The sequence below is a fragment of the Gopherus flavomarginatus genome, chromosome 6, assembly GCF_025201925.1.
Source record: "Gopherus flavomarginatus isolate rGopFla2 chromosome 6, rGopFla2.mat.asm, whole genome shotgun sequence".
Lineage (NCBI taxonomy): Eukaryota > Metazoa > Chordata > Testudines > Testudinidae > Gopherus > Gopherus flavomarginatus.
Window position 1 is genome coordinate 104,910,128 of NC_066622.1, and position 23,210 is coordinate 104,933,337.

At 38.7% G+C, this 23,210-nt stretch overlaps 1 protein-coding gene across 3 annotated transcripts in view; it reads right to left on the reverse strand.

Moving 5' to 3' along the window:
• Positions 1 to 2,418: 2,418 nt before the first annotated feature.
• RNLS (renalase, FAD dependent amine oxidase) overlaps positions 2,419 to 23,210 on the reverse strand; it is a 123,051-nt gene continuing 102,259 nt past the window's right edge. For all 3 annotated transcript variants that reach the window (XM_050959636.1, XM_050959634.1, XM_050959635.1), the window contains 2 exons: positions 17,866 to 18,041; positions 2,419 to 2,726 (listed from right to left, as the gene is read on the reverse strand). In XM_050959636.1, the coding sequence (XP_050815593.1) occupies positions 2,574 to 2,726; positions 17,866 to 18,041 (329 nt within the window). In that variant the 3' untranslated portion in view covers positions 2,419 to 2,573. The remainder of the gene's footprint in view (positions 2,727 to 17,865; positions 18,042 to 23,210) is intronic.

The following is a 23,210-nucleotide window of genomic DNA, read 5'->3' on the forward strand; positions in this document are numbered from 1 at the left end:
AAAACATCCAAAAATATTTAAATAAATGGTATTCTATTATTGTTTAAAAGAGCAATGCATCACATGATTAATTTTTTAATCGTGCAATTAATCGCGATTAATTTTTTTAATCGCTTGACAGCCCTAGATTTAATGTTTTTGGTCTAGCTACTGTAAATCTGAACCTGGAAAGCCATCACAGTTTTATTCCTGTTATTCCACTGTTATGTAATTATGCTCATGTGAAGTCCTTTTATACACTTTTTCTTTGCATTTGTTATCCACTAAAGCAATGGCAAATTCTTCTAGAGTTGCTTCTCCTGTACCTTTTCTATAGTCACTAGAGTGCACCCTGTTTAAGAGGTGAAGGATCAATTTCTCTTCAGGCAGCAAAGGGTCAAAGAACTGAGGCATGATGCATTATTCGCTGAACCACTAATCTGGTAAATATTGAACTATTTTAAGTGCATCTATTTTCTGGTCCAGCAATGGGATAGGTGTGTTAGTTAAATTCACTGATGTTAACTTTGTGTTACAACTCAGTGTTACAGCCCAGATGCAAAAGTATATATTAGAAAATACTATGAGATAACAAATCTAGTGACATGAGAAATATACATTCGTATGTCCACCTATTCTTTCTAGCACTCTCTCTTCTTTCTTCCTTTCAGAGGTACAGGCTGTTTATTTCTGGTTGCACCACTTTTAGGATAGACAACACATTTTATTGGTACTTCAGCTCTAGAAGCAAATAAATAAATCTTTCTCTGAGCTTGCAGAAAGCTGTCAGTAACATCTTCTGAATTTAAAGCCAGTGTTACTTGACTAGTAATAAAGATAAATATACCTCCTAAGAAACACAAAAAACAGATAACCCCAGAGCACAGATTATGATCTAATTAAGTAAATAATGTTACCAGTCATCTTGCACTGTATATTGGATTTTCTATTACATTTGGGCCCAACCCTGTGCTGCACAAGTGTGGTAGTGAGGGGAGAGGGAGCCACTGTTTGCTTGCATGGTAGGACTGCAACGTAAGACAGTGTGGGGGACAGGGACGGGAACAGTGGTGGGGACGTGCAGGCAGTAACTATCCTGGCTGGCACACTGTAGCCCCACAGACGTGATCTTTTGCCTTGGAGACGCAGTCAGACCCTCGACTAGCCCAGTGGGTAATGCAGCTGGCTCTGGGCAGTGAGTACATTCTGCTGCTTTTTAGAAAAGCAGTAAGATGTGTCCCACCCCACGTTCTCCAGAGCCCCAATGATCAACCTTACCCACTCTGCACCAGGAGGACCTATCAAATGTATGTTGGATGGTTTGGGGCAGTGCTGGGTGAACAAACTTCGGGGCCCTATGCAGTATGGCAACTGGAGCTGTGTGTGTTCCCCCAGTGGGGTGTGGGATGTCAGGTCCTGCCCCTAGGGGTGTTGGAGAGTGAGCCTCCTCCATGTTCACCCCACAGCAGCTCCTGTCCTGCAGGGCTGGCCTGGGTCCCAATCTAATGTGTTGGCTCTTGCCACAGCATGCAGGCCGGGCCATCCCCCCGTGATGCCCCACCAGCTTCTTGGTGCTGGATGGTTTGTAATTGTTGTTGTAGGGTGTGTGTTCCCTCCCTCCCCTGATGGTGGTAGGGTCCCTCTGAGAGGTGGGGGAGGGGGCCTGGTTCACATTAGTTAATCTGGGGGACATACTAGGTGGTGATATTACTCTATTCTGTCATCTCCATGATCTCAGAGAGTAAGGACAGGATTTTACTCTGAATATGTACTATATAGCTCCTGAAGAACTTGATGTAGGCCAAGATTTTCAAACACGGGTGCCTAAAGTTAGGCTCCCAAGACAGCTTAGGCACTTAAATAAATGGTCTGATTTTTCAAAAATACTAAGCATCTAGGAGTCTTGCTGACTTCACTGGGGGCTGCTGGGTACTCAGTACCTCTGGGGAAAAAGGACACTTATTTAGGTATCTAATTATGGATTTAACAGGCCAACTTTTGGCAACCACATCTGAAAAGTGTACTTGTAACTGTTACAGCCACTTATTATACTGGTTCTGTGTGTTGGGTTCCCAGTGAGAGGGGTGCTGGAACAATTTCTATAGAGGGGGTGCTGAGAGCCACTGGACCAAATTGTAAACCCTGTTTATAATGGAAATCATGTCATGCCAGGGGTTCTGCAGCACCCCCAGTTCCAGCACCTGTGCTCACGGGTCTCATTGAGAGTTTTGGGCAAAGATCAAGAGCTGACAATAGTGTGCATTCCTAGGGTAAAATTCCTAGGGGACTTCTTAAAGGTACTGCATTGCCCAATATGACATTTCAAAAGCATCTTTTACCCTTTCAGCTTGTAATACCAGATGAAATCAATGGGCAAAAAGATAGTGGAATCAGGCCATCAGAAGAGTTTCCTTTATAGTAGAACAGCAAAATACGCACCAGGGTCCTCAAAATTTATTTCCATTCAAACAGATATAAGCAATTTTTGATGTTTTTTTTCTAATGCAAAATGTAGGCCAATCAGGTCAACAATACACTGAAATTTAACATCATGGTAAAATTCACCATAGAACTAAAACTATATGTAGACCGCTTTATAAATTAGTCTTTAAAGCCTCGACAATACATATGGCAGAATCTATGCACCCGTCAAAGTTGGAATGAGTAAATCCATCGCCCCCACACACCAGGAGAGGTTTGATGTGAAGAGTCATTTGTCCTGGACAACTGGGGATGGCTTTTGTAACCTGCAAAAGAAAAATATATGGGAAGAAGGATAAGCAAATATTTATTACTCTGCATGCTGTATCAGTTTCTGGCAACAAGGCCCAAAATATCACATAAAATGTCGACATTTTGATTTTGCTCATGAAAATACTTTATAGCCAAACTATAAGATCACCTTACTCTCATAAGTAGTGCCACTGACCATTTGGCCCTTAGGAAGCACTTAGCTATGACCTTAGGTCATTCACATACACCTCCCCACATTATAATAATATTAATGATTTATGGTTATGCTTATTATGTGCTATGGGGTTTCCAAATAATCAAGAGGGATGGTCCCGGCTCAGAGGAGCTCAAAGGACAGAGACAATTAGAGACAAGTTAGGGTTATGACAGTGAGCAATTTACATAGATGTCAACTTGAGTCACTGTTAGGAAGTGCAGCTGAAGTGGGTCTACAAGAGGGATTTAAATATGGACAGGCTAGAGGCCTTGTGCATGATCCAGGGAGGCTGTATCATGTATGAAAAAGACAAATAATTGATTGTCAGAAACAAACAAACTACATTTTCTCTTCAACTACAAAAATCGACCATTTCTTTGTAAAGCGCTTTGAGATCTACAAGTGAAAAACAAGAGCTAAGGATTGTTATGATTTGTAGACTAATGGGTAAATATGCTAAAGATTATTCTGTAATTTGACTCCAAAAGGCATAAACATTCACTTAATTTTTTTAAAGTAAGAGATTCTTACAGGCCTCTTTAAAAAAGAAAAATAAAAAGAGAGTAAACTGTATATTTCAAAACCCATAAACAATTCCACTCTAATTAGGCTGAATCCTTGCAGGCTAGTTTCCTACTTGCAGCAAATTTTCATGGCCACTTACTCACACCACTACAAATAGAAATTGGACTTTTGTGTCCTCAGCATGAGCAGGTACTGCTATAATTCCATACAAGCCCTTTATTTAGAAAATGCCAATGTACTTTCAGCCAAATAAATACTATACTTAGGAGGGTGCGTGTGTGTGTCTGTGGTCCTCAAAAACAGAACTGCACTAAGTATCAAAAATAGAAATATCTCGCTCTTCAAAGAACTGTAAAATCAATTCAAGAGAAAAGGAAGACCTTCTGAATTGTACAGACTAATTTTCTGAAAACTGCAAAGAGAATACTAGGCAACTAGTTAGATGTGTGCGTAATTTGAGGCTGAGCAAGTTTTTAAATAAACAAGGAATAAAATTTTAAGAAAAAAACTATTTACTTTGCTTCATTGGCTTCCTAGTCTTTTGCTGTCCTTTTTAATTCAGTAGGACAATACACATACTGGGCCAGGCTCACTGGTTTGTTCTGGCTGCTTTCCCCTGCTCCAGAAATGCAAAGCAGCCATAAGCCTCATATAACTAGTCAGTTAAACTCAGTTTACAGCTGCTTCACCTTACTAAACCAGCGCAAAGAAGCTGGAGTGTGACAGAGTTTTGTATCTGTAATCTTCTATATTTTAAAACAAAATGATTTCTTCATAGCTCTAAAAGAATACAAAAGAATTAAAGCATCTTTTTGCTATTTGTATAGCACGTCAAAGAGTCTAATCACATTTCTAAAACCTAAGGTCAGAATTGCCCTTTGGGAAGAACGAATGTTTGTGGTATAAGCCATTTCAGCACCGGGGCTGATGTAGGCTTCTTTACACACTGCCAACCCAGAACCTACCAATTTGACATAAATGGGCAAAATACTCTATGTCAGAGACAAGCATGAATCTCCCTTTAACTCCCCATGTGTATCCGAGATATAAAATTGGTTCCATAGTTGTGTACTTTAACCTGGGCAAGTCAGGATGGACCTAAGAACTTTGTATATAGTGAGGAGTCATGTGCATGTAATGTAGGGTGGAATGTGGCTCACATGTGTTTCTAACTTGTTCATTGTGTGTTCTTTTTTGGGAAAAGGCTGCTCTATGGAATTCCCAAGGTACTTATTTTAGCATCTATAGCCTGTTTACAGAAACACAGAGTAAGAGAAACAAACAGAGCAGAGATCGGCACAAACACAGATGCAAATGGCAATAATTGTTTACATGTTTATAGATATGGAATTTGTCCAGTCTCTTGAAAAGGCTAGAACCACAGATCTATGTCAACAGTTCAAACATTCTGTCTGGCATTGAACAAACTTCCAGCACAGATAAAAGAAACAACACTGAATTATTAAAAGGGCATCTTCATCTCACTTTCTCATGTCCAACTAGTTTACTTTTTCTGCCTCAGAAACCTTAGACATGCTTATGTACAATCTTTATCTGCATCATTAAGTGTTGTGCATTTTTATGGTACTGAGCAATAAATAATAATATAAATGAGGATCTCCATGGCACTTTCAACTTTTTTACGTCCCTCATCTGCATTGGACTAAACTCTCTTCTAACTGAGGAGAGTTGGATGCAAACTCCTTCTGGAGTATACAAAACCATTCCTGAGGTAAGCAGAGATGTCACTTATAAGTGACAGCAGCTTCAAACAACCATGAAGTTGTACTGTACATAATGTAAACCACAGACTGCTATTCTGGCAACAGGTGAAAAATGGGATACCAGACAAGGATGCTTTTGGGAAAACATACAGATCTCATAGGACACAGTTTTCTTAACATCCGTTACAGATGAAGATACTACTTATCACTTGTGATGCTGCATTATTTTATATTTTCTTATCACAAAGACTGGCAAAGATTAAAAAAACCTCTACACCTATGTTTGTAAAAAATGTATGTAATATGACAGATTAAGAATTAATACCAGCATTTGTATCATATATGTAAAAATGATGCACAACTGAAGTGTCACACATTGGAAAATACTGGGGATGAAGTAGTGGGGGAGGGGAATGCCCTGAGTACAGATAGATTCCATCCTCTCCTTATTTTCTGACTATGAAAATTTGTTTCAATTTTTCACTGAAATTTTTTTTTCATCACAATTTTCTGATCAATGCTATCCATGAGAGAGATGGCACATTCCTTCATAATGATCCATCTGATATTTGCATGTCTGATACAGCAATGTAATTCTAATTTAAGAATGACACTTCTATATACACTTTCCGGCAAAATTAGAGAGCAGTAGTTTTGCATATTAAAAGAAATGCATCAGTGACAAAAAACTGAATAAGCTTTATAGATCTCTCTATCACACTGAATATATTTTACTATAATTCATAATGCTTCAAAATAATGTTAACATATGGCATTGTTTTTACCTGTTTTATAGAATTTGCTCTCAATTCCCATCTCCCACGTTCCTTCTCTTTTTGTTTGCACGCGCCTCAATCATCACAATTTGTAAAAATGTCATATTACAATCCTGCACAGGATTCTAAATGTTCAATGTCTTGTCATAGACAGTGAATGTTGTTCTTTTTTGTCTATATAGTGTCTCTGTCTCTCTCTCTCTCTCTCTCTCTCTCTCTAGTGTTTCATTACCTTTAAATATTTTTTATTATAAAACTGGTGGTGGTGGGGGAATGATCATTTGCAGTATAGGCACATGGACACAAAGTATTGGTAATAGTTATTTGCTGTGAAAATGCCTGTGAAGTCTGTAGGCCTGAGTCAAAGCCCATTGAAATCTATGGGAATCTTTCAATGGGATTAGGATCAAGCCCTATAATAGTATTTGTCTCCTACATGTGTTGGACAGTAAAATACGTACGGAGGAGTGATTGATTGGATGGATCAGAGATAATAGGGGGTGGCTGTAAGGAAAGCTGGGTTGAGGTGCTAATGGGAGCTGCATACAGGAGTACTAATCTCTCTCCCTGTGTTCTGGTTGGAGAGGTAGCACTATTTAAGGATGGTGTGGAGCCAACTAATTATGTGCATCAGCTTCTCTGGTGCCCAGGCAGCCTATACTATCCTTAAATGGTACCTGAAGCCTGCTCTCTTCCTGGAGCTCCTCATGGCATGGATTGGGAGGAGTGATGAGAGCAGCAGTAGGAGGAGGGTGTGATTTTTCACATTCCATGTCTCTCAGCATAATATGAAGCAGCCTGACATTTGTTTTAAACTTGAGAATTTTGACTGGAATCCCTTGCCAGATTCTAGTAATCCACCTTGTAATGGTGACCCACAGCTGAGAACTGGTGATGTGGTAAATTGATGAATTCTCAGTAGGGCTTTCTTCTGCATTAGTATGGGTTATTTTCCTTTCATGGGCTATGGTTCAAACAAACCATGGTGTACAGTACACTACAAATCACTTACAGAATATGGGCCATGCAGCAGCTTTAGCTTTGTAATAATGGAAGGAATCTGCTTTTATGAAAGCGTTTTAAGCCACAACATCCTGCAGCCAGTTGATTTCACTCCATTCCATCTCTTAACCAACCCCCTCAACCTACAGAAAACAAGCCCATATAAAAGTAGCCTCTCTGGATGGCAAAGAATACAGCAGATAATGAATCATGCACTGTATTATAGTGACATCTGCTACTGCCAGTGTAGTTAGGGATCTGTAAGACTGTTAAAAAAACCCATCTTGATGGGCTAACTTGGTTGAAAAAAATTGCTTTGCCCTGAACCGTAATGTAAGGCCAGATTGTTGCTTTTAAAGCCACAGCTGCTCAAGGGATATGCAGAGGAGTGCTGCATTAATGACAGTCTCTGCAGGCAGAGAAGCAGAATGTTCCCAGGGATGCTGGGGACTGCACACAAGGTGCCGTGGGTTGCACTCCCATAATAATAATCACCAAGCTAAGTTATTCCCTCCTCTGGTCTGCACAGTGCATCTTTCCTTCCTTGTGTTTGTATTTCAGATGCACAGCATACCAGGACAGCAATGGTCTTTAGCTTTGTGCCCTGTTCAGTGCTGAGCATGTTGCCAGGATTAAGTAAATAAAAAGTCTGTGCCCAGACCACCAGTCAGCGCAGAAAGCCTGCCTCACCTGTACCTTTTTGGGTTGCCTCCACCAATCAATGCATCAACATTTTTCTCCTTTAGTCCAGCAATTTCTCCGGCAATACAAGGTGTGGGATTTACGGAGTGTGAAGATAGGGTGGGCTCACCTAGTCTCTTCTCTACAGTCCCTGCTTTATGTATCCCATGAGTGGCTAGAATCTGTCACCATTTTGAGAAAGAAAATTATGATTTTGTGCTCATATATGTAATACTTTCAATTCAGAACTGTGGCCTGGGGCCCTATCTGGGACATATTATAAAATCCTTCTTGTTGCCATTATCAATAGGATGGCATCTACCCAAATGGGCTGAGTCAGGTTTGTTTGCAGTCCCCTGAGAGCAAAGATGGGAGCTGGACTCCTAGGAACCACTCGTGTTCCCACAGAATCTCTCCTTTCTCTGTTCAGTCCTTCCTCGTTTTTAGTCCCTCTCTCAGAAACTGTGCATTACAATAGCCAATCCTCTCATGGAACAGGGCTAGGCATGGCTTCTTCCATTAGCAAGAAGGGTCACTCTCACACAGTTGGATGTCTGATAGGCATATTATTCAGGAAAAATGACTTGCTTGCAATCTCTTTAATATATAGCCCAGTACAGCAGATTATGACAGCATGGCAGCCTTAATTCTTCATTGCCTGAGGTTTAGAGGGCAGATCCTTAATAAATGTCCGGTGTATGTTTTTGTCATGTGCTTTAGAATATATCTGAATTACCTTTCTCATTTCCCATAGTACACTGCAAATCAAATGAGACACTTCTATGAAGTTTCATCTCTGCTGCCTGCAGTCTTGGAGTCCAAGCATATTCTTGAACCTAGGTTTCCTAAATTGCATCTCACTGTATCACCCCACACCAATAAGATGGCTCCATGCTTGTCATTCTATTGGAGCATTTCTACATATAATAGTTTCTGTTGGCATTATAGTACTGTTCCTAAAGCTCTGTGTACTCTTATCAATATCTTCTTACAAAAAGTAGATTAATGAACCTGCTCAGTCTCCCACTAGGCAAATATTAAACTAAAATAAGCCGAACTGTTATTTTCACCGAGCAGGTTCGGTTAACTGTCATTGAGGAAAGAGGAGCAAGAAAGAGAGATTGTTAATTATATATTTATAATCCACATGATGGGCTCCAATCTGTTGGAAGTCCACTCTAGGTAGAGATATTAGATGCAGATTTTCCACTATCCCTATAGAGTGCCTGCAACAATCTTTACCATCTGTCACTATACTGTATTCATCACACTGGGGACTCATGACTGACAATGCTGGTACTATGTATTGTTTTTAATTAAAAATTAATAAAAATGTAAACTTCAACAAATACCATAAGGCAAAACAAGCCACAAACTACTGCAGCACACTTAAATGCTTTAAAATAAGGATCATGCCAGGTTATGCAAACAAAGAAGGATAAAATCTCATCTATGTCCTAATAACCTGTCTCCTCTCACAAAGCAGAAATCCAAAATAGAATATAAATTCCAGAAGATATTTATATATATATGGTAACCATCTATCACTGGAACATATGGTAACTTTCTCTAGCCGAGAGGTACTGAAGGTCTTCAGGATAATAGGAAAAGAACAATATAAGGAGTGAAGAGGTCAAGGAAACTGACAGAATTTATATGTAATAAATATAATAATATGTAGCTCATATGCAGTACTTTTCATCAGTAGGTCTCAAAGACCTTTACAAAGGAGTGCAGTGTCATTATCCCATTTTATAGATGGGAAAACTGAGGCAACCCAAGGTGATGTGACTTGCCTATAGTTACTCAGCAGCACTAGGAATAGAACTCAAGTCACCTGAGTCCCAGTCTAATCCTCTAGTCACACAGATCATTCCTAGCCATATAAAAGTGGCTTGTTACAATTTATTTTGATTAGCAACTGCTTTGAAGGGTAAATAACTGTCCATACAAAGGATCCATACACTTTTTGCATTGATTTAACTAAATCAGTAAAATACCTGCATTTGTTAAATAGGTGCAACCTCCTAGTGAGGGCAGTTATATCAGCATAAAGATGTTTATGCCGGTATAGTGTGTCTTGGTACAGTTATCAAAGTAAGGAGGGAAAATTCTGACACAAAAGGGCTTCTGAAAGCTTTATTCGTAAAGCCACAATTTCAGCCCCTTAATTTACTGTCCATGAAATAAGTATAGCTTCGCTAGTGGAAATTGTGGTTCTACTCTGAAAAGTGACTATAAAAATGGCATTATGAGATTCCAGATTCATTGTGTCTCAGTGACTTTCAGCTCAAATAAAAAGATGGTTTTTTTTCTAAATACCAAATTTTGCCTACTCAATCTGCAGTCTTTAAATCTAGATTGGCTTATTTGTTTTTTTTTTTTTTTTTAAAGCATCCTTTTATAGTAAAACACATCTGCCTTCTTTAACACTGGGATGACTACTTTTTTCTAAATGTGTATTACAGTACTTCTGTCATTTAACTATCAGAACATTATTAAAAGAGCACATACTTAATTGCAGAAGTGAATGCTTTGGTAAAAAAATCATCTAATAAGTTTCTCACTAAAGCCCCAATTCTACCTGTCTGTGCAGAACTACAACTCCCTTTGATTTCAGTGTCTCAGCATACCACCATGCTGATGTACAAAAGGCTAGGAATTGTAGGGATCAATTCTGCCCTTACATACACAGGTTACTCCAGTTAATTCTAGTGGAAATTCTAGTACATGGAGAGAAGAGTAGGCATCTTAGTTTCTTCTATAATGAAAACACAAGGAAGAAGACATAACTATTCACTGAGATGCAGTAGAGTATATTCAAGGGAGCAGTTTAAAAAAAAATTCCCATGCATAGCCAATACTCTCAGCTTTTAAAAAGGTTCCAATAGCACAAATGTTTAAATGATGTCAGTGATACCACAAAATGTCTTTGGGGAAAACTTTCAAAGGCACAAAGGGCAGTGAGGTGTCCAATTCCCATTCCGTATAGACTATAGTTAGTACCCATAGGCATCTAAACATCCGTATACTTCTCCCAAGGCTTCACTGTAGAAGATAAGAGGAAATCCCTTCAAAAGATGAGATGCGGTGCATGATGGGAGATGTGCCACAAAAAGCATTAACTAAAAAATGACTTAATCAGTCTTCACATAAACGTACTATAACATTTAAGTGTTCATGTGGCAAATCTTGCGAAACAGGAAATGTCTGTAATGTTGAAACCCCAAATAGGGTGCAGCTGCAGAGCATTGGTTCAATCACTGCCCAGTTTCCTCCACTGATAATATCATATCTATGCAGCTGCTCCTCAGTATCCTAGTAATAGAAACCTATAAACCTCTTGACCCAATCCTATATAATATACCAATTGTTAAAAAAATAACTCAATAGAATTTTTTGGGAGTTTAAAATTGGCAACCTTGCAGAGAAAATCCAATTTAAAATTAACATCTCAATGGGAGAATCCAGATGATGCCAACCCTTAAAATGTTTTTAAAATTTCATTTAGTCAGTGTCTATTAGTTTCAAGGTACTTGGAATTCATGTGGGGTGGGGAGGGTTTATTTTTGGTAATGTGTTTTATGCTAGGAAAACCTGACTAATGGTATTAGTGTGTTAAACAACATAGTAAAAGACCATGAGGGTTTTTTAACCATGCTTCACATTTTCACATCTTGTTCTAACACATTTCCACTGTATGTGACAAGATTGAATGTCCGTATTGTATGAAATCATTACTTCTCAAAGCAGCTGATAGCAGTTATTCAGCACTGTAAAAGCTAATGCAGGAGTGGCAGCGTGGACTTAAAATAAGTGAAATCAAGCCAGAGGAGACGGGAGAGGGGATAAAGAAGGTAAGAACTATGTTGGAAGTTGATGACAGAAACAGACAGAGGAGGAGCGTGGGAAAAAAAGTAGCCAGAGAAAGGAGGGAGGGAAGGAAAAATAAGACTGGAAAACTTGAAAAAGAAAATAATCCAGAGACAGAAAAATAAAATAAAAACAAAGAACAATAGAGGTTTGGGAGAGAACAGGGTAGAAATGAGGAAAATAATGCTGGAGATTAAGGAGAAAAAAAATTGAAGATGCAATTTTCCCCTCCATCATTCCTTGACTGTCTAGACTCTCTTGGATCAAAAATGTGTTTTGGCTGATCCAGGGTACCTTGGAGTACAATTGTAAGCTCCAGTCTATTAGTGAAATCCTGGCCCCACTGAAATCAATGGGATCTTGCTCTTTGACTGCAGTGTGACCAGAACCTCACCCCTTATGTTTTTTTATTTGCCACTAACAACAGAAGGTCATATATACTAGCTCAGTAATTAACAGGAAGAGAAATGACTACTCTGCAGAAAATAATTTTCATTGGACATGTCTTAACTGAGCAAACAGAAAAAGGGGGAGGGGAGAGAAAATGTACATAGTAATTACGCCTATGTAGAATGGTATGGGTCAAATTAAGGATCAAAGTTGGATGACCAAATTATGGGCTTCCTGGGGACCAACAATATTAAGTAATATCAACAGTATTAACATGCCCTTAACACAAAAAGAATATAAAAGTAAAATATCTAAACAATTAAAAAAAGTAAAGATCATCTCACTATTGGGTAACCTTTTTTCCCCCATTGCAACCAAGGCTGCATCACTTTTACACTTTTGACCAGTCAGGAGCTATTTAAGAAAGCACTAACAAGCTCAATCATTCATAGATACTGAAAAGAATATGATGATGGGTATGGGCTGCATTTAGAATGCATCCATCCGACACTGTGTTATCTAAACACCTTATGGCATAGAATACCTCCAGTATTTTTCAGTCTGGACCAACTACAAAAGAAAACCCCATCCTTTTGTGTTTTACATTATTAGCAGGTTAGAAATGCACCTTCCTCTCAGGAGGCAACTCTTTGAGGGGAATTTGCAGCAAATTATAATCCATCATCTAATATTAAACACGAGAAATAATTTAGTCTATCAATGTACTGTATATCCTGCCAGAGATCATACTTCTATTCAGGTCAGTAGACAATTTATTTCTAAGTTTTTCTTATTGGTCAATGTCATTGAGCTTAAACAATGGAGGAAGGGCTAGTAGGGGAACTGTCTTTGTATGTTGCTCATTCAATCTTTCATTTTCCCCTTCTGAATTTTTTTAGACTTATCAGCAGTTTACAGTATCATTAGTGAGCAGTCAACCTTAAATATGACTTTGCATTGATCAAATGAGACAAGATCATGTTTGAATCTGTATATTTTAATCAAAACAGTGTATTTGAGGTCCATATTTGTAAGCCACCCCATTCTGCATGTAACAATGGGGAGTCAATACTGGACCTTTCTAGTCTTTTTTAAAAGATACTGCCCAGAAAGTAGTCATCAAAGCCATCCTCTAGCCATACTGCCTAGGCTAGTGGTTCCCATTGGCCCAGAGCAGCGAACCGTGGCCACTGGGAGCCGCGATTGGCCGAACCTGCTGACGCAGCAGATACACAAACCGGCCCGGCCCACCAGGGGCTTTCCCTCCACAAGCCGTGGAACAAGTTTGAGAACCACTGGCCTAGGCTATTCTCCCCGCCCCCATCATATAAAGCAACTCTATCAAAGAGACATCCTGGATAGAGAAGTCTTTGATTCTAGATGCTAATATAGTCTTATCATAATTAAACCATGGGATACAGAAGCGCAGCTGTGTTGCGAAGTAGTATCAGTCAAAGTTTGGAAGCACTAATCCCTCATCCTCTATGGGTAATTGTAATGTCTTCACTTTAATCCTGGATTGTATTTGGCCCATATAAAAGACATAACTGCTATATTTAATTAACAACCAGTACAAATCCTGCCTGAAAGAGTCAGGGGGAAGACCCATACATCTTTCTATTTCCTTTTGCTTAGGTGCCAACAGCTTATCATAATTTAAAATAAAGATAATTTTAAGGGAATTAGTGAGTTCTGTACTCAGGTATTTAATTTGGGTAGTGCTTATTTGTGTGGGGCCCTCCTTCTGATATAGGTATGGATCTTTATCAAGATAATAGCTGAGTTTTATGCCAACATTATTTTCAAATCGGAGAGTTCTCTACATTCTCCTAGTATGTTAAAGTCTAATGATAATTCTTCCTGTGGAATGACTGTTGAAATAAATGAGTTTGGTACTGGTCCTGTTTATATCTTCTCTGAAACTTATCTTGAGTATTTCAGTTGCCAAGGTCAAAAGCATGCCTGAAAGTGGGTATGCTTGATATAGTCCTTTAGTTTTAATGACATAACTTTTGTTTTATAGAAGATTAAAATGCTGGTCTCATCCAGAAGATCCAACCCAGTGAGCTTTTTTCATTTAAAAAAATTATTTTTGTCACTCTGCAGAATTTACAAGAACAAAACATGTACACCTCTACCTTGATATTACACTGTCCTTGGGAGCCAAAAAATCTTACTGCGCTATAGGTGAAACCGTGTTATACTGAACTTGCTTTGATCCACCGGAGTGTGCAGCCCCTCCCCTCCCGAGCACTGCTTTACCGCGTTATACCCAAATTCGTGTTATATCGGGTGGCGTTATATCGAGGTAGCGATGTATTTTAAAAAAAATTGATACCAGCAACACTAGGCTCCAATTTCAGCATAAGAATGCAAACTTAACTATTCTAGAAAGCTAAAGGAGAAGTCATGAGAATATCAGAGTTCTTGTTATATCTATTAAACTTACAGGGAAACAATACAAAAATTATTGAACTGTATAAAATGAGAAAGGGAATGGCTGAAATCATTGGTGACTGGAGAGAAGGCTGTGGCTACTGAGTGAAACCATCTGTCACTGGATGTTGAGAGGGGAGTGGGTAGAGCTGTAAATTGTTTAGGGACTTGGTATCTTAGAATCTAGCAACTTCTAAAAAAAATGGGCAGAGCATTCAGTAGCATATATATTGCGCTTTAATTTTGTAATTACTGAAGAATGGACAATTTCCAGGACATAGTAAAGATAATGGCAAAATACAGTATTTTAGAAAGATGAAAAAAATAACCTATTATGCAACATAAGGTCTATTATTATAAAGTAACAGTTATTGTTTCATTCTATTTAAAATATTTATTGATGTGCATGGATTTACCAATAAAATAAATAAATAAAAAATTCTGACCATCAGGGAAAACTCATTTTGCAAGGGCTCACAAGGTATAAATTATCTTGGAGAATGTACTTTAATTCTATTCAGTACCATGAAATTAACTGCCTTTTTAAAGTCCTTTAATTAATACACATTCTCATAGTGAAATAAACCAAAATTATACCATATACAATACATATGGATCTATACCACCAACAGCCCCATGATAAAACTCCATCATATAGCAGTTAAATGGAATACTAGAGCACTGTGATGTATAAACACAATTAAATGAAGTTTGCAAAATATGCTCCACTAGCATTCTATTGTAATAATGCAATGGAAGATGGATTTATTTTGTTTAGCTCAACAGCTGGTTTTGTTTTGTGAGCTCTTCCTTGATCCAGTCACCATGTCTCCACCTGCCTCTCTTTAAAGCAACCTAATCTAAATAGTCCCCCAAACCATACCCCTCCACTTGAAGTGTGAACTAGATAGACATCAGATAATGTAGAAGAGAAGAATCTAAATAAAATTAGATTATTAAAATGTTATCTAATTTATTATACTTATCTAAAATAAATTATTAATTATATTAAGGATTATCGCGGACAAGCAACTCAATGTGAGCTCCCAGTGTGATGCTATGGGGAAAATGCTAATGAGGATGTATAAACAGGAGAAGAGGACATAGGAGCATGGAGATGATTTTACCTCTGTGTACAGCATTTGTGAGACCGATGCTGGAATACTGTACCCAGTTCTTGTGTTTATATTTTAAAAAAGATGTTGAAAACTGGAGAGAGTGAAGAAAAGAGCCCAAAAAATGATTCCAGGGCTTAAGAAAATGCCTTAGAGAGAGAGACTTAAAGAGCTTAATCTTTATCAAAAAGACGATGGAAAGGGAACAATGAAAATCTATAAGTATCATCACGGGGAGAAAATACCAGGCAGTAGAAAGCTATTTAATCTAGCAGAGAAAGGCTGAACAAGAACCAATGGCTGGACATTAAAGCTAGACAAATTCAATTGAGAAATAAGGCATGAATTTTAACTGTGAGGGTGACTAGCCATTGGCCAAAACTACCAAGAGAAGTGGTAGATTCTCCGTGTCTTGATGTTTTCAAATCAAGACTGGATGTCTTTCTGGAGTTAGTCAAACAAAAGTTACTCGACTCAATGCAGGGACAAAGGAGTGAAACCGAATGGCCCATGTTATACAAGAGGTCAGACTAGATGCTCTAATAGTCCCTTTTGTCTTAAAAATCTATGAATCTATTAACAACACAAGTGCTAAAGTCAGTCCTCAAGCCCTGTTTTTAGTGCCTCTGTCCAGGCACTCTCTCTTCTGGTCTTGATTCTGTAGTGGGATTCATATGAGCAGGATCCAGAAGCCTGCACTGTGCTTACTGCACAATCAAGGTCTCTCTGGGACAGGGATCCTGCTTCTGACTTAGAGCATGTAGCACGCTATTGGCATGTTGGGTGCTATTGTAATAGGAATGATCAACTATAAGAATAAACATGGTGTTACCTTGTAATTAAATTACTTAGCTGCCATAATGACAGGCTCTATGGGAATTAATAAAATAATATTAAATTATTATTAATCAAAGAATTACATGAGTATTTTCAGTGTAAATGGTTTTTCAGGAATTTGAATCCATGTAACAAAGATTTTCCTAGGGTTTGGATATCCTGAATGTTTTTATTTAAAAAATATCGAGAGATTTTTATTAACACAAAAAAGCAAACAAAAAGGAATAAAATACGTTTCTAAATAAAAATAACAAATGATTTTCAAGTAAAATATGAAACTATGTTAAGTTCCTAGTTACAAAATTTATTTTTAAAAATACTGTGAACTGGGAGCTGATTTGGAAAATATATATATATGTATATATTGCTTAAAGCAAATGAAAAGACTTTACCAACTAGGCTAGATTCTTAAACTTGGTTGTAAGCCAATGGAACATGAACAGAATTTACAACCAATCCTTTACAGTCACTTTTGCAGATTTAAAAAACAACAACAAGAAACAAACAAAAAATCCTTTGAAGTGACTAACTACTTTAAGTAAACATTTTGCATGAATGTCCATGTTTAATTTTGCCAATGTAATTTAACTTAAGAGGTTCTGAGTAAACATCAACATATATTTCAGTGCTTTAGGAAATAACTAACCATTTCCTTTGATTTTTTTTGAGACATTTAAAATATCCAAATTTTGCTGTGATTTCCCCTAGGGTAACTTACTTTAAGTTTAATTTTCATGTACTGGCAAACGGAACTGGGCCAAATACACTGAGAACAATCAGTATCTCTGACTATGGGAGTATTTGCTTCTCAGCAGTAGGTTGGGAATTTTGCTAATACTATCACCTATTCACCAACACCTGGAAAAGGCAGGTTGAGTTACTATATTAAATAGTATCAGAGGTGTAGCCGTGTTAGTCTGGATCTGTAAAAGCAGCAAAGAGTCCTGTGGCACCTTATAGACTAACAGACATATTGGAGCATGAGCTTTTGTGGGTGAATACCCACTTTGTTGGATGCATATATTAAATAATACAGCAAAAATCTTGTTGAAATGCATGGATCCATGAGAAAAGGGCTGCTGAATTATTTCCTTGCTGTACCCCTTACAACACGCCCTACTTTCAAGTATAGCGAAATCTGGGTAACTTTTATTCTTTGTACAAAAGGGATAAAAAATGCTAAAAATGTTCAATAGTTCACCCACCCACAGCTAGTGAAAATTATTTTGTTGTATTCTTTACGTAGAAGTTTAACTAGGGATGAATGCATTATAGATACAGATTATCCTTCATAATCAGATTTTCACTTACTTATTGTCTGTAAACCTGTGGATAGTTGATAATACACTTAGCTTTCTGCGTCCTGCATACATTGGATATAGTATACCTGTAAAATGGCTCTGCCTATATATCCATATAGTAGCTTTCATCCAGACTGACTGATTGTAAAGCATTCTACAAATTGATTGTACAGATATACAAGAGCTCAATATTATTACACTGTTTTCTTCAGAGTAAGCTGTAATATGATGGCCTCTCTATTACTCAGAGATCATTGTTTTTTGATAGATAATTACCTGAGAGTATCTCCACTTCTGGCACTTGATGCTAGTTGGTTTAGGCAGACCTGGCATAATATTTTCCAGATGATCCAGGATTATCGGCTGCACCTTTTCCTTATCCCATTCTAGATGTGCAGTTCCAAATGGTACACTGGTGTGTACAACAACAGATGGCCCAAATTCGGAAGACTCTGTGTGGGTGACATAGAAGGAAAGACAACTGCTTTCAAAAATAACCCCCAAACTTTCACTGAATCAACTGAACTAAGGATTGGTTATGCTGCTCCTAAATTTAAAAACTTAGTTGTGGAAATTGATAGTGGATGTCACAGATGTCAGTCTGCCTTAAATGAAACTAAACAGAATACCTTACAGGTACCAGCCATCATCCTTACTATTAAAAGTTACTCAGTGTATTTTAGGAGAGATGCAGACACGTAAGGCTACATTTTCAAAATGATTTCGGTTGTTCCCTCAAGTTATTGGATGCACTCTCTTGTTCACACAAGGTTTTTTGTGACCCCCTGCAAAGATTTTGTGACTATATTGAGCAGATATACGTAGGTAAAGTACCATTTATGATGTAGATATCCATTTACTACAGAGTGAATTGAAACAGAGCTCTTTATGTTAAGCGGACCATGTACTAAATCAGGACAGCAATACTAACAACTTCACTACTTAGTGCAGAATGTTCTTCTTTATTAGGGTTTAACACCATGGCTTAGTTTGACATATATACAATTTGAGCCTGGGTTCTTATCTCTGCAGCAATGTTAAGTTATTTGCTGCTCATTCTGAATTACGCACAAATGTGTATCAGAAAATGAAAAATGGATGTGAGTAAATAAGAAGTTGGATGTTTTGTTCTACAGGAGAATGTGAAGCTCTTGGGGAACCTATCACATTCCATAGTGGATGTAATTTGGGACTGGCTAATTTCCAGGGATTTGATCAGGCCCCTTAGAGATTGCTGTTGTGGGGAGGAAGGAGGATGGGAGCCCACTGGGAGGGAGGAGTGGGTCAGGAATCCTACATGCAGTGAATCTTGACTGAGTCCAACTCCCCTGCCCAGCAATACCCCTCTCCCTTGCAAGACTACTCACTGAGATCAGCTTTCCACTGATGCTGGGTCTTATTTTATTTCAGCCTAAGAAATAATAGGAGAGAGGCAGCAAGTGTCTGCAATAGAGGTTGATGGTAGGGCCTGTAACAACCTGCTACAGTCCTGCTCCCTTGACAGATACCAGCCTGTTGAGATCTGGGTCTCACAGGTGTATTGCCCCAAGTGCAGAACCATGTCTGACATCACTCTTGGCTACAGTTTGCCTGGTCCACAGAATCAGTGTCACAGAGCTCCTGAGGCCCCCAGTTGCTTGGACACATCCCTTCAGAGTCCCCATAGCTGGAGAGTTCTGGTTCCCCTAGTTACAGCAGTCAGGGTCCATGTGGCAGTAAAGCAAGGAAAACATAGGCTTAGCAAATGAATTTACACACACACACACACTTTACTCTTGAAAAGCACAAGAGCATTACAGATCTATGTAAAACAAAACAAATCTCTTGAATGAACTATCCCTCCCCCCGTCTACTTCCCTTCTCCCCTTTGTGAATCCCTGGATTTGGTTCCAATCCACAGAAGCAGTGCTGCCCCTGAGCTGTGGGCCCTGGGGTCCCTGCCTCAGAGATGGGTGGCTTGGTGGGCTGCCCCAGAGCCATAGACCCTGGAAGCCAGGGATCCGCACCTCAGAGGCTGTCTGGCAGGCAGCTGCCATAAAATCATGCAGAAAAACTAGAAGGAAATCAGAGAGGATTCTTTCAGAACACAGATATGTTCCCTAACTGTCACCGTGACTTCCTTGTATGGAGCATATTTGTGGGAGGACAGCCCTTTTCATAAGACTTTAAAAGCAGAAACTGGGAAGCTAGAGGAGGATTTATTGTATAAAGGGAACGAAAAGGGATGGAACTGTGCTATAAAGGAGAGCATGCCACATTTTGGGGACATGAGAAGCAAGTTGCCTGAGAAGCATACGCACCCTCAGCACAGCATAGTAAATATACTCACCTTAGGTGCTAAGAGTTGAGTGGTATGGGCTTTGAGGCAGCCTATTTCCAGCGATCTATGTGTTTACACTGACCACCAAATACAAAGAATAAATCATGAAGCTTCTGAGGCAGAAAAGGAGAATAATAAAAAGGGAAAGGCTCCTATTAGCTAAAGTGAGAAGACTGAGCATGTCACTGTATCACAAAGCAATGAGGAACAGCAATGAGGAGATGTGTTATTGTTGGGAACAGCAGAAGAGAACTTCCTGTAATTTTGGCTGAAACCTGAACAGCCATAAACTTAAAACAGTGGTTATTGGATGAAGGGCATTTTTTAAAATTAAGGGTTTTTCTTGGATGCTAAAGTTCAAAAACACAAACAGAGCAAATCAGAGTCTTAAAAAATGGCCAAGATCTTGGCCAACTTCATTGTAGTTCTGTAAACACAGTAGTGTGGTAGAGCATGTTAGCTCGCAAAAGTAAAATTATAATCTCAGATAAGTTTGTCTGTTACAGCTCTTCCAGTATGTGTTGGATCCAGTGCTGCTTTTTTGCTCAAGTTAACTTTAGCTGATTGCAATCACACAATTCATTTTTCACTATGAAATTTCAAATTTGCCTATGTTCTAGCTCCACTCTGCTGCCAAAATATAAACAAGTACCAACCATTTGGCATGACCCCACATTTATTCTGTATGACTATTCTAATGTTCTGGAGGGCAGGTCATAGTAAAATATAAAACACACTGGCCTACTGTAGCTCAAGGGGATTGTGATTATCTGTCAACATCCAGAACTCCTATTGCCGCTTTCATCGTTTTAGAACTCTCTGAAACACAGCAGCAAATGCCAAGTGTAATTTAAACAAATAACATCCAAAACTGACACAGACAAGCAGCCACATACAAAACTGACACAGACAAGCAGCCACACCCATGACAGCTAGAGTATGAAAGTATGAGTCAACAGGAGGAAGCACTTCCTCTTTCAGATCTGAACTGTTAAAGAACTGCATGATGTATAACCACAAGTGATGTGATGTGATGTACTACCAAGTGTTCTAAAAGCCTGAGGATCATAACTAATTTGTTTACATATTTATATAAATATATATATGAATTTCTGTCAATTTATATTCACCCTTTGGTGCATTTAAAAACACAACCTACAAACCTTAAAATTGACTTTTTTTCTTTTTCATCTTTTTCATTCTCTCATGTTACTGTCCTTTTCTCATACAACTTTCTCTCTCTTCCTTTCATGATGTTCTCTTTCCTCTTCCTGTTTCTACCACAGACTATTTTCTTCTCTGGTTTGCCTTCCTCTCCCTTCATTTCACCTGCTGCCCTTTTCCTCTTCCCATGTCCAGCAGTGGGTAGTGAGTCAGAGAAAGGGGGACTGGGAAGGAGGTGCTGTTAGTTGGCAAAGGATGGAGAGGTGTAGGAGCTGCTGGCAAGTGGAAGGGAAAGGGAAGTGTTGCTTGTGACTGGGTGGGAGAGAAGTGCCATGGCCTTCCAGGGAAGCACACAGCCTGCACCTGCTGTTCGATGTTCAGAGACTGGGGAAGATGTCACTCAGCTGGGCTGCATGTGTTATTGTGCAAAATTCCGTTCTGTCGGCAGGCATTTCATTTCCACAGCCGCTCCTTTACGGTTATGAACTGCTAACCAAAGGTCTGAAACTCCATCTTGCGATGGGATGTGTCTGCTGCAGGTTTAGTTTTATTATAACCTATCTTTCCTCTTATACATCTTGCAATGCAAATTGATATATGTCATGTCCCAAGACATAAAGAGAAAACAAACACAGAAATTGCAAACATGTATACTGATAACATCAGAACCAATGTAAAAGTTCAAGGAGTGGCACAGAGTTTTCTATAAAAATTAATCATAGACACATGTAGGTTTAGGTACACACAAGAAATAATCCTTCATAAACAACAGAAAATTCTACCTGGCACACAGCAATCATATTTCAGGTTGCTCCAAAAGAACAACCTCTGGAGCAATATGAGACTTGAATTATCACAAGAATAGTAAGAATCAGAAAATTAATTTTAAGGTAAATATAATTTTCAGACCAAAACCTGTTTTTTTTGTTTGGGTTTTATTAAATTATCTTTGGAATAACTCAATTGATCTTCATAGTTTTGACTGACCATACACTTGGCATCCAAATATTATTTGCATAGTTGAAGTGCTGGAATAAAGCAAATACTTAAATTCTCTTTGCTTTAATAATATAATGATACAAAAAGCAGATGTAGTTAGTGGGATAAAGCACTCCTGCCTGGGAATTCATCTCTTATAAAATGCATGTTCTTAACAAGCAGTATCACCTCTCTCTTGTCTGGGTTGAGTCTCAGCCAGCTCAATTCCATCCATCCCAACCCCTATCCCATCTATAAAATGGCATATTAGACCAATTGAGATGAAACGACTTAGAAGTGTGTGCCATCCAAATGCTGATGGCAGCACAGCACAGCACAGCACAGCCCGTTGCACTTATCATCTCACTATCTCCCCCCAGTGGCTTTTTACATATATGTTGAACAGAAGTGGCATTAGCATACAGCCGTGTTGGATCAGACAAGAGATCCTTTGAGGCACCCCTTGGATTCTCCTGTTCTGAAAAAACTGAATGAATAAAATTGAACTAGTCTGCCCAAGCCCAGGTCCACACCTGAGCCACCAAAAGCTCATGATCAATGATACTGTAAACTGCTGATAAGTCTAAAAAAATTGCCATGGACATGGAGAAGGAAAGAGTGAAGAGGAGAAAGTCCCAGCAGGAAAATGAGAGAGAGAGGCAGCAGGCCCAAATGGTTCAGACCCTGCTTGACTGAAGGTCCAAAAATTCTGGACTCCCCACTCTCTGCAGTCCTTTGAGAACTCCATGGTAGCAACTCTCTATGTCCTGCAACGTACTATGTGGCATCATGGGCCACATCCTTACCCCTACCATTCCACGCCAGAAGACAGCAAGGAAAACCACAGCTGATGTATGTGTAGCCACAACGAACTACATTTGTACACTGAAATGGACAGAAATGTGTAGTGCCTTTCCAATTTTAACTTTTAATCTATATTAAAATATTCTATTGCATTGCCTAGCTTTTTGCACACTAATTTTCTGCACTGTTTTTGTCACTCAGAAAATTTCTATATTTTTGAAAATAAAATATATTTACTATTTCACAACACATATTGCAGGCAGCATAGCCGTACTCAAAGAATCCAGTGCTTGTAAATGTACAGCATTACAGAACTCATAGGTTCAGGAAAAGTCTCATATTTATAAATATTCAG